General features: G+C 39.3%; 1 protein-coding gene across 1 annotated transcript in view; it reads right to left on the bottom strand.

Moving 5' to 3' along the window:
• The window catches only part of LOC139165588 (piezo-type mechanosensitive ion channel component 2-like), a 70376-nt gene that overhangs the window by 36203 nt on the left and 18406 nt on the right, over positions 1 to 15767 (bottom strand). The window contains exons 12-23 of the mRNA XM_070748790.1: positions 15437 to 15618; positions 14353 to 14501; positions 12471 to 12644; positions 12134 to 12175; positions 9448 to 9518; positions 8713 to 8876; positions 8030 to 8206; positions 7397 to 7540; positions 6659 to 6859; positions 5540 to 5744; positions 5254 to 5355; positions 4189 to 4354 (exon numbers count right to left, since the gene is read on the bottom strand). Coding sequence (XP_070604891.1) covers positions 4189 to 4354; positions 5254 to 5355; positions 5540 to 5744; positions 6659 to 6859; positions 7397 to 7540; positions 8030 to 8206; positions 8713 to 8876; positions 9448 to 9518; positions 12134 to 12175; positions 12471 to 12644; positions 14353 to 14501; positions 15437 to 15618 — 1777 coding nt within the window. The remainder of the gene's footprint in view (positions 1 to 4188; positions 4355 to 5253; positions 5356 to 5539; positions 5745 to 6658; positions 6860 to 7396; positions 7541 to 8029; positions 8207 to 8712; positions 8877 to 9447; positions 9519 to 12133; positions 12176 to 12470; positions 12645 to 14352; positions 14502 to 15436; positions 15619 to 15767) is intronic.

Below are 15767 nucleotides of genomic sequence, written 5' to 3'. Positions count from 1 at the left end.
TCGTCCAAGTATGCCATCAGGCGGACGGACTGCGCGCGCAGATGTGCAGTAAGCACATCCAGCAACTTCGTGAAGGTGCGAGGGGCTGATGACAGGCCGAATGGCATGGCCCTGTACTGATAATGTGTCCCCTCTACACAGAATCGTAGATACTTGCGATGTGGTGGGAAGATCGGCACGTGCAGATAAGCCTCCTTCAGGTCTAAGGAGGTAAGGAAGTCCCGAGGGCGCACTGCCGCTAGGATGGTATGCAGAGTGTGCATCCTGAATCTCCGGTAAAGAATGTATAGATTCAACTGTTTCAGATTCAGAATTAAGCGACACCCCCCCGATGTCTTGGGGACTGTGAACACCATAGAATAAAATCCCGTGCCCTCTGTGTGTTTGGGCACAGGCTCTATGGCCTGGATCTCCAGGAGGTGGCTTATTTCTTGGTGTAGTTCCTTCCTTTTGATGGGGTTCTGTGGTCTTGGGCAGTGCAGGAATCGGTTGGGTGGGGGCTGAATGAACTCCAACCGCAGTCCCTGTGTCACTGTAGATAGTGCCCATTTGTCTGAGGATGTGGCACGCCAGGAGGTACTGTAAAGGTGGAGCTTCCCTCCTACTGGCTGTGTCATGGGAAAGTCATTTGGGGCGTTTAAAACCCCTCTGGTTGGAACCACGAAATGGGCGCCTATTAGGTTGATATCCTCTTGTCCTGTCCTGAAAGGGCGCTCGGTCATTCCTGTAGGCATTTTGGTTGAAATTGCCTTGAGAGAAGGGCCTAAACGTCTGGCTTGACCGTGAGGTGTCCCAGCGAAAGGACTGGCGCCGATTGTAAGGATTCTGGCGGCGATCTTGTCCCCTCTTGGACCTAGGAAGTATCTTCCGTTTGTCCTTGTCCTCTATGAGGACTTTTTCCAATATGTCTCCAAATAGTTGAGACCCCTGGAAAGGCGATGAGGCCAGACGCCATTTTGATTTAGTGTCTGCTTGCCAGCTGCGCAGCCACAGCAGTCGACGCGATGCAAGGGTGGCGGACATCCCTCTGCCCGCGAATTTGGCAGCATGTAAGGTGGCATCGGCTGAAAATTCTGCTGCTGCCAACAACTTACTAAGATCCTGGCGCATTCTCCCTTCCTCTGGCCCCAGGTGAGACAGCATATCCTCAATCCATACTATGGAGGCTCTGTTAAAAAAAGATGCAGCCGCTGCTGCGCGGAACCCCCATCCGGCCATCATATGTGTCTTCCTCAGAAGTACCTCGGCCTTCTTGTCCTCTGGCTTCAAATTGTCTCCCATCTCGGCAGGAACTAGAGCGTTGGAAACCAGAGTTACAACCGGCTGGTCTATAGGGGAGAACTGAAGCAGGGCCTCCACTTCATCGTCAAACGTGTAGAATTTTCTTTCTACCTCTGATGGACCCTGGGCCGCCGCCAGATACTGCCACGGTCTTTTAATGCTTTGTACAAAGATCTCTGATGCCGGGACATGGTCTGTTTCAGACTTAGGCTCCTTCAACAGAGTAGAGGATCTGGATGCTTGGGAAGGTTGAGCCGGATCCTTTAACTCCATTGTTTGCTTTGCCTTATATAATAGTGTCCTGAACGAGGATTGTTTAAACAGACCCGCCACCAGCGGCTGTTCTGGAGGTGTTTCATCCTCTGACATATCATAGTCTTTGTCACTATCCTCCATTAACACTGGCTCTTCATTCACAGATCCCAAACCTGAAAGGGGCGGTGCAGACCAGAGATCCCGGCTTGTGACTTGTCTTGGCTGTTGAGGCCCTTGTTGTGCTCCAACTGCTATGCCCTGGGTGTAGACATTAGTCATCAACTCCTGAAGGGCTGGTGGCATATCACGCCACATATCTGACTGAGCCCTGAATCCCGCGGCTGTTGGGGTGAAGGTAGCAGTTGGAGCAGCCTTGGGTTGGGGGGAACTTCCCCACACTGATCTCTCTTGGGCTGCTGAGCCTGGCCTACTTCTGGGAGTATGTAACAAGGGTAGCATATGTTCAGGAGACCAAACTTTCTCAGCTCTTGTCTCCCCAGGAATCTCAAGAGCTACAGGCCCAGCAGGACGGTCTAGACCAGCTCCTGAATGGGGTGAAGGGACCACATAAATGACAACCTCTAACTTCTGCTCTAGGGCTTGAATTCGCCTCTCGGCCTCCTTGAGGGCTGAGGAAGACGAGCCTTGTGATGACTTGGCTTTTGTATTTCCCTTATCTTTGGGCTTGACAGAGTGGGTAGAAGGGGCCGCCTGCTCTCCACTGACATTTGCTTCCATTCTACTCACAGTTGAGAACGATTTTGCAAACAAGAAAGGAGAGAATCAATGACTACCGTCTCCAGCAACGCACAAAATAGCTCCCATGGCTGTCAAGAGCAGCGTTTGCGTTGCCCCGCCCTTCCGCTCCCCTTCGCGCCCTTTCCTTATGCCAATAAGCAATAGGGGGGAGGGAAAGCGCTTCCCGCCAACCGCCAAAATGGCGGGCGCGGGTATAACGGCTACCACTAGCAGCCAACATGTAAGCCTCTTTATTGAGAGGCGGCCGCTGCTTATTTGGGGAATGCCGGTGGTGGTGATTCCGGCGGTTTCGTAATCCACCTGACAACTTTCCCCTTTTAATTCGCCCTCAGCTCGGCTGACCGCCAAACATATGGGAGGCTTCCCCTCAGAGCCAAGCGGCTGTGACGGCTGTCAGCGGCTCGCAGCCGGCCGCCGACCATATGGGATGCACTTTCCCTTTCGCGCGGCTCTCTCTCCCTTGCGCGCGGCTGCGGCGCGGTTCTCCAGCGGCTTGCAAGCAGCCGCCGATCAAATGGGAGGCTTACGCGGCGGCTCCCTCGCGGCTCGTAGCCGCCGCACAGATGAGGGGGGGAAAATGCAGACTTCGCTGCCGCCTCGAAGGGAATCCGTCTTCGGGAACTTCCAAGTCCCCAAGCCTCCCAGTGGGGGGGCGGACCCCCCCACCTTTGGCTCACAGCCGGGTTTGGCCGCGGAGGCCAGTGACCCCAGGCTGGCCCCCTTCTGGAGACGGTACCCTCTGAGGGAAGAGGTCCCGTGGGGGAAATTTGATGGGGGTGTGCCCACGGAGGGCAGAAACCCCTCCTGATCTTCTGCTGTACCTGAAAAACAGTAAAAAACAAGAAGAAAACAGGTTAGATCAATTAAAATTAAATTACACACATTAAAATCATTTCTTTTATTCACTAGCTAAACTCATACGTCTCGTTGCTCGGACTGAGCTTTTAAAACTGAGCCCACTGGGGGCAGGCAAGGGGCGGTGCCTAATATTATGTTAATTTTAAACTCAGTCTCGACCAATAGGATTGAGAATAACCCATATTGGACTCTCCTTCCAGATGCAATGGAGAATGTGCTGATTGAATTCACCCACCATATAAAGCCATTTTATTTATAACTATGGCCTTTTGGGTAGAGTCAATGTAGACATTGACATAAGGTCTCAAAATTTAGGAGCCACCAATGCTGCCACTTCTTCCAAATTATTCTAAAAATGAAAATTTGGAATGGAATGGAGTAGAACGGAACAAAACAGAACAGAATTCTTAATTGGCCAAGTGTGATTGGACACACAAGGAATTTGTCTTTGGTGCATATGCTCTCAGTGTACATAAAAGAAAAATACATTTGTCAAGACACTTAATTATTGTCATAGGGTACAAATAAGTAATCAGGAGCAATCAATATTAATATAAATTATAAGGATACAAGCAACAAGTTACAGTCATAAGTAGGAGGAGATGGGTGATAGGAACGATGAGAAGACTAATAGTAATAGTAATGCAGGCTTAGTGAACAGTTTGACAGTGATGAGGGAATTATTTATTAGCATTCGGTAAAAAACTGTTCTTGTGTCTAGCTGTCTTAGTTTGTAGTGCTCTATAGCATTGTTTTGAGGGTAGGAGTTGAAACCATTTATATCCAGGATGTGAGATGGTGCCACCATATACCTTGAGCTAGTACATTGGGGGTGAAGAATTTGGAAATCACAGCTGCTATCAGTACATGAAAACATTCCACATTATATTAAGAAGCAGTCCCAAATTTCAATAGTTGTACCAGATAGGAATTATGAGATCTTTAATCCTACATATCTAGAGGACAGTATATTGTAAAGTTGGTCTGCTTCTTGGAAAAAAACCAAACATAAACATGTTTTCCTTTATCTCTCACCTGCAATGGATAAAGTTTGGTACCGGACTGAATTGACTGAGACCTACTGGGCCCAAATCTTGATTAATCTCTGAGTTATCTCCAGCTTGCAGCCTGACTACAGGCTGATCCTCATCTTCAAAAACATGCCATTGGAAGGAAGCAAAAAGCAGCAGAAGAAAATCATCTGCCATAAGGAAGGAAAGAGATTTTTTAAGACATCTGGAAGATGATTTCAACTTCACCTTTTTACTATAACATGTTTCTCCAAGGCACCTTTTACCATCTATGTGTATAAATACAGTCATATTAAAATGTCATCTTGTTATCAATTACAGAAAGGGCCATGTTCCACAACACTAAAAGCAATGCAGCAAACTGCAACAATGAACCTTAGAGGCAGTTCTGCTGTTTCCCTTGCTATCAGCTGCTTGACTTGTACATGTTATCCAGAAGAAGCAAAATTCATTTTAAAAGATTCGCTAGCTCAGAAGATATAAACAAACGGATGCACTAAAAAGCTAGAAGATAAATGTTCTGCATGGAATTCAGTATACAGTGATATTTGTAGGGTAACTCATTATTAAATACCTTTTCCTATTTCTTGCCACCTAAAGTTAAAGGACCCTGCTTACTGGAAAATAGGATCTTCATATAGACTGGACAAGAAATATCCCATGTCTGAAATCTTAAAGAATTGTGGGCATATAAGTCAGTAATAGACATTTAGTGCTCTACAAATACTTTGAATGGAGATATCCATATTTCTTGGATTCTCGATATCGTAATTTTTCTGATCTGCTGCACACTCTACTGCCTATTCTATATATAGATAATACTGAGCTAGATAACATTGCCCATTTTGTCCATATTTTCCTCAACTGCAATCTGTATAGCTGTAATTTATTTATTAATTTTCTATTGCCATCCATCTCATCAAGCAATTCTGGGAAGACCTTAGGTATGTCATGTCATTATTGCTATTACCTGCAAGACACAGGTAAAATAAGTTAAAATAAAATATGGTCTAAAAATAAATTACATTTCCTCATTAAGCAGATATTACCCTTTCCAAATTATACTTACACAAGAGAAAATTAGTGTTGGGTTTTTCAGCAAAATCAGGCAGATAAAGCCACTTTATCAGATTTGAAGGGAACAACAAGTGGGAACTTCTCCATGGATAATCTGCCATCAAAAAGATCAACTGCGTTACACAAAACCTCTTAAACTAATTTACAAATTTGCTATCCAGACAAGTTTGATGCAAAGGGAGCTGCTGAAAACCAATGGCAAAGCCAGTCCACTCTCAATTATTGCTATTACCCTCCATATGACATATCTCTACTTCCCTACACAGTGTTGCATTCACCTTGGCACAAAGCAGGTGGGAGACCAATACAAAGCAAATACTGAAAGGCCACAATGCTGGCAAGGAAGAAACAGTATTTGGGCCAGACGTGGGCTATTGCTTTCCTCTGACGGTAGCTCAACAGGTAAGTCAGCCAACCTGCATGGATAAGTGCGTAGAGGTCCATGCGTTGCCCAATCAGATTAACTGCCAGGACAAAGCATATCTGAAAAAGAGAAGAGGCACCTGAGCTAATATCACAATGACTCCAGGCTGAAGGGACTCAACACTGAGCTCAAGAACTGAATCTGCAGATAATACTTAGCTGCCCATTATGATAATATATTGCGATGATTATATACCTGGTATGTCTCAATGTTTCTTGTGATGGTTGTTACGCAAATCAATGATTGTTCAGCAAACCAATGGTTCACTATGGACATTTATGGCTATTAATTTGTGTTTTGCCTTTTATAGACAAAGAAACCCACAATACTTCATTAAATGTATATAATTATATACAAGCAGAGGAAACTGCAGCTTTGATATTTATTTATTTATTTATTTATTTATTTATTGATTGATTGATTGATTGATTTGTTGTTGTTTTTATGCCATCCTTCTCCTTAGACTCAGGGCGGCATACAATATATTAGCAATAGCACTTTTTAACAGCCAGCATATTGCCCCCACAATCCAGGTCCTCGCACCATCTGTATAGTAATCCAATATAATGAATCCAGTATTTTCCAATCCAGTAATTTTGAGGTCTGTTATGACTACAACGTCCAGATTCCTCAATTAACATGCTCAGAGGAGATTTTTTTTGAAATCTAATATGGTTGAAGAATTGTGGCTATCAGTCTTAAAACATTTGAAAACATTGGACAGAAAGTATATCTTTCTCTTATCTACATGTTTGTAGGAAAGACAGATGGATTTATCTTTGAATTCCCAAAACTTTAAAGTGAGGTAGTCCATAATGTGAACCAGTCAGAAAGCTTCACCTTGCCACAGCACTTGGCTCTCTAGTGTCAGATTATTTCCTATTTGAAACCAAATATCTTTTGTCTTCTAAGCTGCCTGTCTCATTCCCCAATATCAAGAAGTTATGGTCCTTTCTTACCAACATTTTCTCACCTCCAGTCCAAATTTGTAAAAACTATAGTTGAGAAAGTATTTGATGCAGCTGAGTAGCCCTTCATCCAAGTTCTCCCGGGCAATATTATTAAAAAGGCTACCTGTGACAGGTGGTAATAGTTGGTTCTGAGTCCAGTAAAAATATTGGTGGCGATACACTGTTGCTTCTAAAGCCATTAGAATCAGGATGGTAAGATGGTTCTAAGAAATATAGGAAAATACATCCTTCATAAGAATGTTCAGTTCCCCAGAAGTATCTATGTTTTTCCTCTTCGATAGCTCACTCTACTGAGACAACTACTGGTATATACATGTTTATGATGGCCATTATTCACGAATCATTCTCTTTTGATGGAAAACAGAACTATCTTTCCCATGATCCTCCTTAATGAGTATGAATGGAAATCAAATACTAGTGCTAAAGTATGTTTTAGCTCTGCATCTGAACATCTAACAGATCATCTAACAGTTTTAAATAGCAAAATGTCTTGAATCAGTCTTGTTCCTAATTTTAAAATATTACAAAATTTATCTGATATTATTAGATAAACACCAATTTCTAAATAGAATAGAATAGAATATAGAAGAGAAGAGAAAATAGAAGAGAAGAGAAGAGAAGAAATTTGTCTTGGTGCATAGAAGAACTAATGCATTGGAAGAACTAATCTCACAGTCTCTGTCTTATAAGCAATATTGTAATATTTTCTGGCTTACCACTGGCTTACCACAATATCCTACCTTTAGAGAAATAAGAATATTGTCACTGTACTTCATCAGTCCTCCAATCCAGAATGCTGGGTCAATTGGCGCCATGTACAAAGATGATTTCTCCAAAAACTCATCAAAATTGATAGAATGATAAGTCATATTTAAATACAGTTCCTGAAGAGATGGACACCTTATTCACTCATTTATTCTTCATTAATTCAATTTACATGGCATACTGTTAGCCAAACACTTCTGTTTTCAAAATTATATTACTTCATGTTTTATTTATATCCTGTCTCATTGGCCAAACAACTCTACAGTATACAACTGTACTTCTTGTTTTCATTTTTAAAGAAAAAGAACAGGCAAAAAGCCCTCAAAGGGAAAAAAAGGTGGACATTTTATTTCAGAAAAATACACTCTCATTTACTTATGTTCTTCAAATCTCCCCACCTCTAATCCCCACTATCTATAAGTCATACCACTTGGAAATTTGGGGGTTGCAATTCCTAAATACCTTGAGGTTATTTTGTTGTAGAAGATTAAATTAATTATCAGGAATGTGCAAAACATTCCGTATCTGATTAAGGGAGCCTGGACACCTTCAAGGAAGTATAAGAAATGGTTGAGGAATTTGGATCCTCAGCCCATTAGCACACTGACCTGAGTGCAGTTTGAGGAATAATTCCAGGGCTTGATAAATTTCAGCTGATATAACATTTTACAGATGACCATCACACAAGACCAAAATGCACAGATTCTTGAGGCATAGGGACGAAATTTGGAATAAGGAATAGCAAATGTCCACACAATAAAGAAAACATAGTTCATCAAACACACCTACAGAAAATTGGAGACAAGCAAAGAAAGTAAAGAGCAACAGGAATATTATTTGAAAAAAAATTGTTTTCAGTCTTGTGTTTTAGGTCTTGTGCTTCAGTCTTGATCAAAGCAGATGATGTAATCCAGGTTGGAAAGTTTACCCTCAAACTTAGCCATAGTATTAGTAGTTTGATTTTTCATGCATCTGTAACTAGGCACAATACACAATATAAAGATCAAGATGTTGATGAAGAAATATACTATATTTATAATCACAACTAAACTTTAGAGCCTTTGTAATTTGAAGAACCCATGACATACCTAAATAACATTCTGAATTATTAATTTATTAATAATAAAATTCTGTGTTAAATATTAACAAATCAACTTCATGAAAAAAGGGAGTGTTCTTTTCTTCAATATTTAAATCCAGATTTATTTTTTTCTGCTTTCTTGACTGAATTCCTGCCCTAATTCCTGGTTTTTCCTTTAGACTATTTCCCAGATGAGAGTTATTTACTAACCTCTTGAAGTGTAATCCAGATAGTGCAAGTGGACACAATCTTAAGGATGTGCAGCTCCAGAAATCTCCATGCAAACACCTGCATGTCCTGAGCTATTGCTATGATCTTCAGAAGACAAGGTGCCAAATTATCCACCTCTTCTGCCCATTTATTCCTCTTTACCACTAAAAAGAAAATTAATTGATTGAAAATAAATAAATAAGCAGAATAAAAAAGGACCTGGGATTTTCCCAAAGGTTTGTGCTTTAAAAGTTTCTTAATGAAGGGATAAACAAATAACATGGCAGAGAGAAATATGTTAGAACTACTGCTGTGACCACCAAAAAATATTAGTTTGGTGAAAATACTAGTAATTCTTTTTGAAAAATTTGCAATTATTTGAATAGAAGTATGACTATTAAACTGGGTTGAATTTGCATATGAATGCATTCAACCTTTGCTTGTTAGGGAATTCTGAGAATTAAAATCCACACACCTTAAAGTTGCCATGTTTTAGAAACCTTGATTCAAATTGTGACGATGTGATCTATATCTGCCAGAATTTCATCAGTGGGGAGGTTCATCCCCCTGATGAATTTTGTGCCTCAAAACCTAAAAATAGCAAACCCCATTGCCATGTTGTTCTTACTGGGATTGGGAAACATTATATTTACAAAATGAATGCCAAATTTATTAGAATAAAGCAAACCACTACTTTCTATATTTTGAATAGAAAAGTTCACTTTTACGCCTTACCATTTTCTGTAGTATTCTCAGATTTGTCCAGTCCATCTGGAAAAGACTGTTGTAATTTCTCAGGAGCCAACCTGCTTAAAATACATTAGAATAGCTAACCAGTCTAGCCATTGCATTGCTAATGAAACAAGGTACATCTTAGGTCAATCTAGTGAAGTGTTACAAATAACGAGGGAGACAATAAATTATGGTGTTTTCTACGAATATTTTAGGAAAATCAAAATAAAAGGAATGTTAGACTTGCATTCTACATGGCACTGCCCTTATAAACCATCCAAAATCTTCAACTACCAGTAGTTCAGAATGTTGCTGCAGCACCAGCACCAACATGAGCCAGGGGGGTGCAGCAGGTAGAGTGCTGTACTGCAGGCCACTGAAGCTGACTGTAGATCTGTAGGTCAGCGGTTCAGATCTCATCACAGGCTCAAGGTTGACTCAGCCTTCCATCCTTCCAAGGTGGGTAAAATGAGGGCCCGGATTGTGGGGTAAATATGCTGGCTCTGTTAAAAAGTGCTATTGCTAACTAGTGATGGGCGAACCCAACGGTGTTCGGGTTCGGCAAGTTCGGCCAAATTTTACGCAAAATTCGGCCGAACCCGAACCGGACCCAAACTCGAACCCGAACAGGGAATCCCTCCCATGAAGAGATTCCGGGGGCGGAGCTTTGACGTCACCGGCAGGTTGCTAAGGACACCAAGGTGATCACTTCCTGGATTCCATGGAATCCAGGAAGAGATCACCTTGGCGTTCTTAGCAACCTGCCGGTGACGTCAAAGCTCCAAACGCCGAACACGACCCCGAATTTTGCCCGAACTTTGGAAAAATTTCAGGTTCGTGTTCGGCATACCGAACACTGCAAAATTTGGTACGAACTCGAATTGTGTGGGTTCAGTTCGCCCATCACTATTGCTAAAGTGTTGTAAGCCGCCCTGAGTCTAAGGAGAAGGGCGGCATAAAAATTGAATGAGTGAATGAATGAATGAATGAATGAATGAATGAATGAATAAATAAATAAAACATAAACAGTGATAGGCATGCTTGTCACTACCTATAAATCTCTTCATTTTATAGGGCCAGTATGCTCCAGAAACCACCCGTCTCCCATTATATCTGCCCAGCTAGTCCAATCTGGCAGAGCTGGCATGCTCCAGGTTTTGCAGATTTAAATAATGCAATTTTCAGGACATTGGACATCTCTGTTGTAACCTCATTCCTCTGTAAAATGGTTCCCTTTTAGATTCAAATGGCCTGGACTCTTCTGGTATTTAGAAAGGTCTTGAACACATGGCTTTTCACTCACCCTCTATGAATTCTTTTCCTTTTTCTTGTTCCTTTTTTTTCTTGCAATTGCTTATATTTTTGTCTATTTTAAAATATTTGTAAAAACTGTTAAAATACCCTGGGTTTCTGGGAGTCAGGTTGCTTATCAACTTTATAAATTAATTCTCTATAGGACAGTATTAAAGACCAACCAAAAACTTAGTTGGCCTAAATTGAAATGACCCATGTGCTTCCTGATCAGTCTTAATAATGTTACTCTTGCTACAGGTATTGCACTGATTAATTTGTATTTTCAAATGCAATTGACGGTGCTACTTTTATAATATTGAATGGTTTAAAGTTTAAGTATCTTTTTTCTAATAAAATCTGCCCGCCTGAACTACATAGGTTAAGCAGAGTCAAATATTAAATATTCTGTGCATTTCAGTCTCACCTACTTTGCAGTTTTTGGAGTATTTCTTTAACTCTGAAAAGATAAAAAAACAACAAGTGACATTGCCAATTCAGAAATTTCCCAAATTTGGATTCTAGACAAAGTCTTTCCCAATTGCTACCAGAAACATCTAACTGGAAATGTCAGTTAAGTACATCAGTGACTTTTTAAGGATCCACAATTCCGTTAGCAGGATCTTATAGTGCAAGTATTTACATACATACTTAGAAATAAGGGTGTTTGAATTCAAGCTAATTTACTGCAAGGAAATCTATTTATAATTGCAATGCTCAGCACCCAAACAATATTCACAAATGCATCCATTCTTGGAACAGGACATTTCCATGAGCAATAATTGCTGACTATGATTTCATACCTTTAGCAATATTTCATTTTATCTGGGTTTTAAAGGTACTTATGGTTTAACACTAGAAAGCAAGTTAATAATCTCTTAACTTTGGCTAGCTTCCTACTTGATCAATAACTGGCAGGAGTGTGCCACTCCTTCAACAAAAGTGTTTCACAGCACAAAGGAGTTCATGTATAAAGCATCTCTTCAAAGCATTAAAATAGCTGCATCTTTTTGCACTCTTACACAGCTGCCTCAAAGGCTGCTTTAGGCTGACTCTTCATATATATGTGTGCAAAGCCTTGTGGAATTTTTTTTAAAAAATATTTCCATAGCTAGTATCTGTTAGCATGACTAAAGTAGAAGCCTGCCTATGGGAGTTGGAGACATAAATAACAGACAATCCAAACAAGACTTAATATCACAAACTCAGATCTACCTGGGAACATTTATTTTCTTATTTATTTATTTATTAACCATGTTTTACACTGTCTTACTGAACACTTCATAATAGTTTACGAGAAGTTGCATATGGAACATAAAAACATGTTACATGCAATTGTACATTTTTTCTAGAAAATGTCATTTGCAACAGAAAGTTTTTAAAGTTAAAGTCAACTCACTTATTAGCCAGAAGACACACAAGAATTTCCATTTGCTTATCACTGGGGAGAAACAGAACATAAATCTCAGCACCTATTCAATTCCAATTATTGAAAGCCAGTATCATAGTAGCAAAGTTATGGATGATTTTTAATGTTTCAAGGTTTTTAGAATAGTTACTAGCTCCATAAGCCATTCAAAAGGGAAGATGTGTGTATACATACATTCATACATTCATATTCATATGTACTTAAAACATATATATCCCCCCCCCTCTCTCACACACACACACATCCATCCATCAATGTCTTTTCTATTATAGAGCATGCATTAAATACATTAGCCTGTACATAATACCTGCCAGATGAAGAAGATGGATTCACAGAAATATTGGTCAGATCTGTGATATTCAGGAAATCTTTATGGAAGTAATGCAGTTGAATGATACAAACCAGAAGAAAGGCACAAGGTAATATAATCTTTGTAAAAAGTTCCTTTGTGCTGAACTGCTCAAGGCCCAAATCTTTTAATCTGCCAAATGAAAAGACAAAAAATATATGCAGAGTCAGCTGAAGAAAAGGAGGAAGAATTCTTTCACATTACAGGTACTTTAACATAAGTCAATATATGTACAATTATTAATTTAAAAGGTCATAGGCCTTTGCAGGGAAAAACTTTGACAGGATTTATATGTAATAATATGATATAATGTAGCTTTTATATAGATACTACAGTACAAGCCCTTTTTCTTATTTAGGGAAAAGTTATTTGGAGAAAAGGGGCATTCTTTACTCCTTTCCTCAGGTGAACACATTTCATCATGATAGGAGTGTAAACCTGCACACCTGTGGCCACATTGACTACTCATCAGGCCTCAATTAGGCCTCAATCTAGTTCATTTTTAAATATTCCTGTCTACAGCTCTGTACTTAACAGGCAAATAGGGTGAATGTGGAAAGTTATTTCTCTAAATAATATTCTAAATGAGTTGATGGGTTGATGGGTTGAACCTAACAACTAGTCCAAATGACTTGACTATTTAACCCTATTATGAAAAGGCATCAAGACTGGTTTAGCTGGCTGGATGTATAATGTTTCCTATTACAGAAAGTTAAATTCCTTCTGATACCTTTCTCTGGGCAAAGAAGCTAAGTAGTGATGAGCCTGGTTAGTCCTCCATTAAGAAATTCCAAGGAACTAGAGGCATTTTTCAACCTTATTGATTTTAAAAGCAACAGATATCTTTACAAAATCTAAAAAACAAGCCAACATTCCAATAACAACTTTTGTATATACTGAGGTAAACAAAAAAGAGGAAACTGGTCCAATATACTTTGCCAAAAGGATTACAGTACTTTTCCTTACAAAGTTACAAAAGTAATTTTTGATACATTCCAACACTTCCCATCTTCTAAATGTCAGTTTTTCCATTAACAGCATTTTCCCATACTTTTTCATAGCAGATGTCTAGTAATGGAGCATCTGGGTTTTTACAATATTGTGATATGGCCAGCCTTGCTGTAAGAATCATGATTTAAGCGGTTATTTTATTTTTAGCTCTTTGAATTACCTCACTAAATAACAGCAAAAAACATCTTAGGTCTGAAGCTAAAATTTCCCATAGCCACGTTAGGTTTCTATAACCTAACAGAGCCCACCATATGTGCATATATCTATGAAATCCAGTTTGGTGTGGTGGTTAAGATGCTAAACTAGAAACCAGAAGACTATGAGCTCTGGTTCTGCCTTAGGCACAAAAGCTGGTTAAGTTATCTTGGGTCAGTCATTCTTTCTCTTGCAACTCATCTCCCCTCATAGGCTTATTGCTGTGTGGAAAATAATTGCAGGCTGGTTATTAAACACCTGTTTCACACTCATGTGATGCAAGTACATTTCAATTACTGGAACTTTGAGGACTCAGTGTAAGTCACCTTCATTCAGGGCCATTTGAATTATCACTTAAGTGCTTATTAAACAAAACAACTTGCATTAACATCGGAGTCTTCGGAGAGGGGCGGCATATAAATCCAATAAACTTAAACGTATATGTGTGCGCCATGAAGTTCTCACAGTTGAATTATATTTGAGAGATGTAGTTGACTTCATCTAGTATTGGCATCTATATTTTAATACCAGCAACAAATTCTTTATTTGCTTCTATACAACTTTTTTTTGGGGGGGGGGGGGGAGAAATCTTAAGATACAATAGCAAGATAAAATCTTAAATTAAAGTTCTTACCTTTCTTCTGATATTTCCAAAGTTTTTAGAAAAAATGCAGAAACCATTTCAAACTGGTACATATATAAAGCAATGAGGACTATCATCGAATAGGAGACACTTATCAGCCAAAATCCCTTCAGGACTCTTCGCCATCCTTCATAATGAATCTAGAACCAACAAATTTAATTTTGTAGCCTTAGTATTGATTATAATCAAATAACCTACTGGAAGGCTTATAATAGATAAAGTCACAACAAATCAAACTGAGCTGCAGAGTTTTTAAAGTGCATTTTTCTTTACATTGCTATTAAAATGTGCCTATAGCAGGGATGAAATTCAAAATTTTTCCCTACCGGTTATATTGGCATGGCTTGGTGGATGTGGCTTGGTGGGCATGGCAGGGGAAGGATACTGCAAAATCCACATTCTGTCTCCACTCCTTGGGGAAGGGTATTATAAGATATCCATTCCTACCCCACTCTGGGACCAGCCAGTGGTGGTATTTGTCAGTCCTCTGAACTACTCAAAATTTCTGCTACTGGTTTTTCAGAAACTGTCAGAACCTGCTGAATTTCACCCCTGGTCTATAGATAAATGTTGTGTGTCTACAATTATTTTCTTTTTTGAGAAATTTCAATTTCTTGTGCAACCCTTAGAAAATTTTTAAAGGAAACTCTCAGTAATCATAGCTGCTTTTAGAGGCATAGACAGTTTCTCCCATATGTGAATTAAAATAACATGACTAGGTTATAAGTAATAGGATTTTTAAAATTGTAATTTAATGTGAATCTATCAGATGCATGCATTTCTGAAGCCAAGGAATGAACTAATTTCTAAGGCACTTTTGCAAACACAATGGCATCTGGAATGTGACATAAGATTATAGTTATAAGGCTTTGGGAAAAATATACAAATAGATGGAAATGTATTTTTCTGCAAATTTCTACACAAATTGCAAATTAATGTAGAAATAGAAAAAGATTCAAATTTCAAAGATAAAGCATCAAAAGAACTGCTAACAAAGAGATTTGATTTGGCAGTGCTTTTTTTCCCTTCAGAAGTTAAGAATCAAGCAGAAGTCTCAGATTCCAGATCTGCTTACCTGATATAAAGCCACACAGAACAGAAAAAGGATAATATAAAGAATTTTATACAGGACCACTTTGCCATTAAAACTGACAATAAAGAACATGATGGAACAGAAGTAAATCCAGTATTTTACTAGGATCCTCTTAAATATAGAACCGAGTATTTCCACAAACAGATTTTGTGGTGTGTCCATTTCTGCAAAAGGAGTGAACATTCAATCAGAGCATCGTCAATATTTAATGGATCAGAATTATTTTTTAGAATAAATGCATTTAGAATAAATGTTATTGCATTTGACTAACTATTAATGGTACAATATTATAATCCAGAGTATACTTATTTAG

Source organism: Erythrolamprus reginae, chromosome 3 (assembly GCF_031021105.1).
Source record: "Erythrolamprus reginae isolate rEryReg1 chromosome 3, rEryReg1.hap1, whole genome shotgun sequence".
Classification (NCBI taxonomy): domain Eukaryota; kingdom Metazoa; phylum Chordata; class Lepidosauria; order Squamata; family Dipsadidae; genus Erythrolamprus; species Erythrolamprus reginae.
The sequence above is the reverse complement of the archived record's forward strand: the minus strand, read 5'-3'. Positions and strand labels throughout refer to the sequence as shown.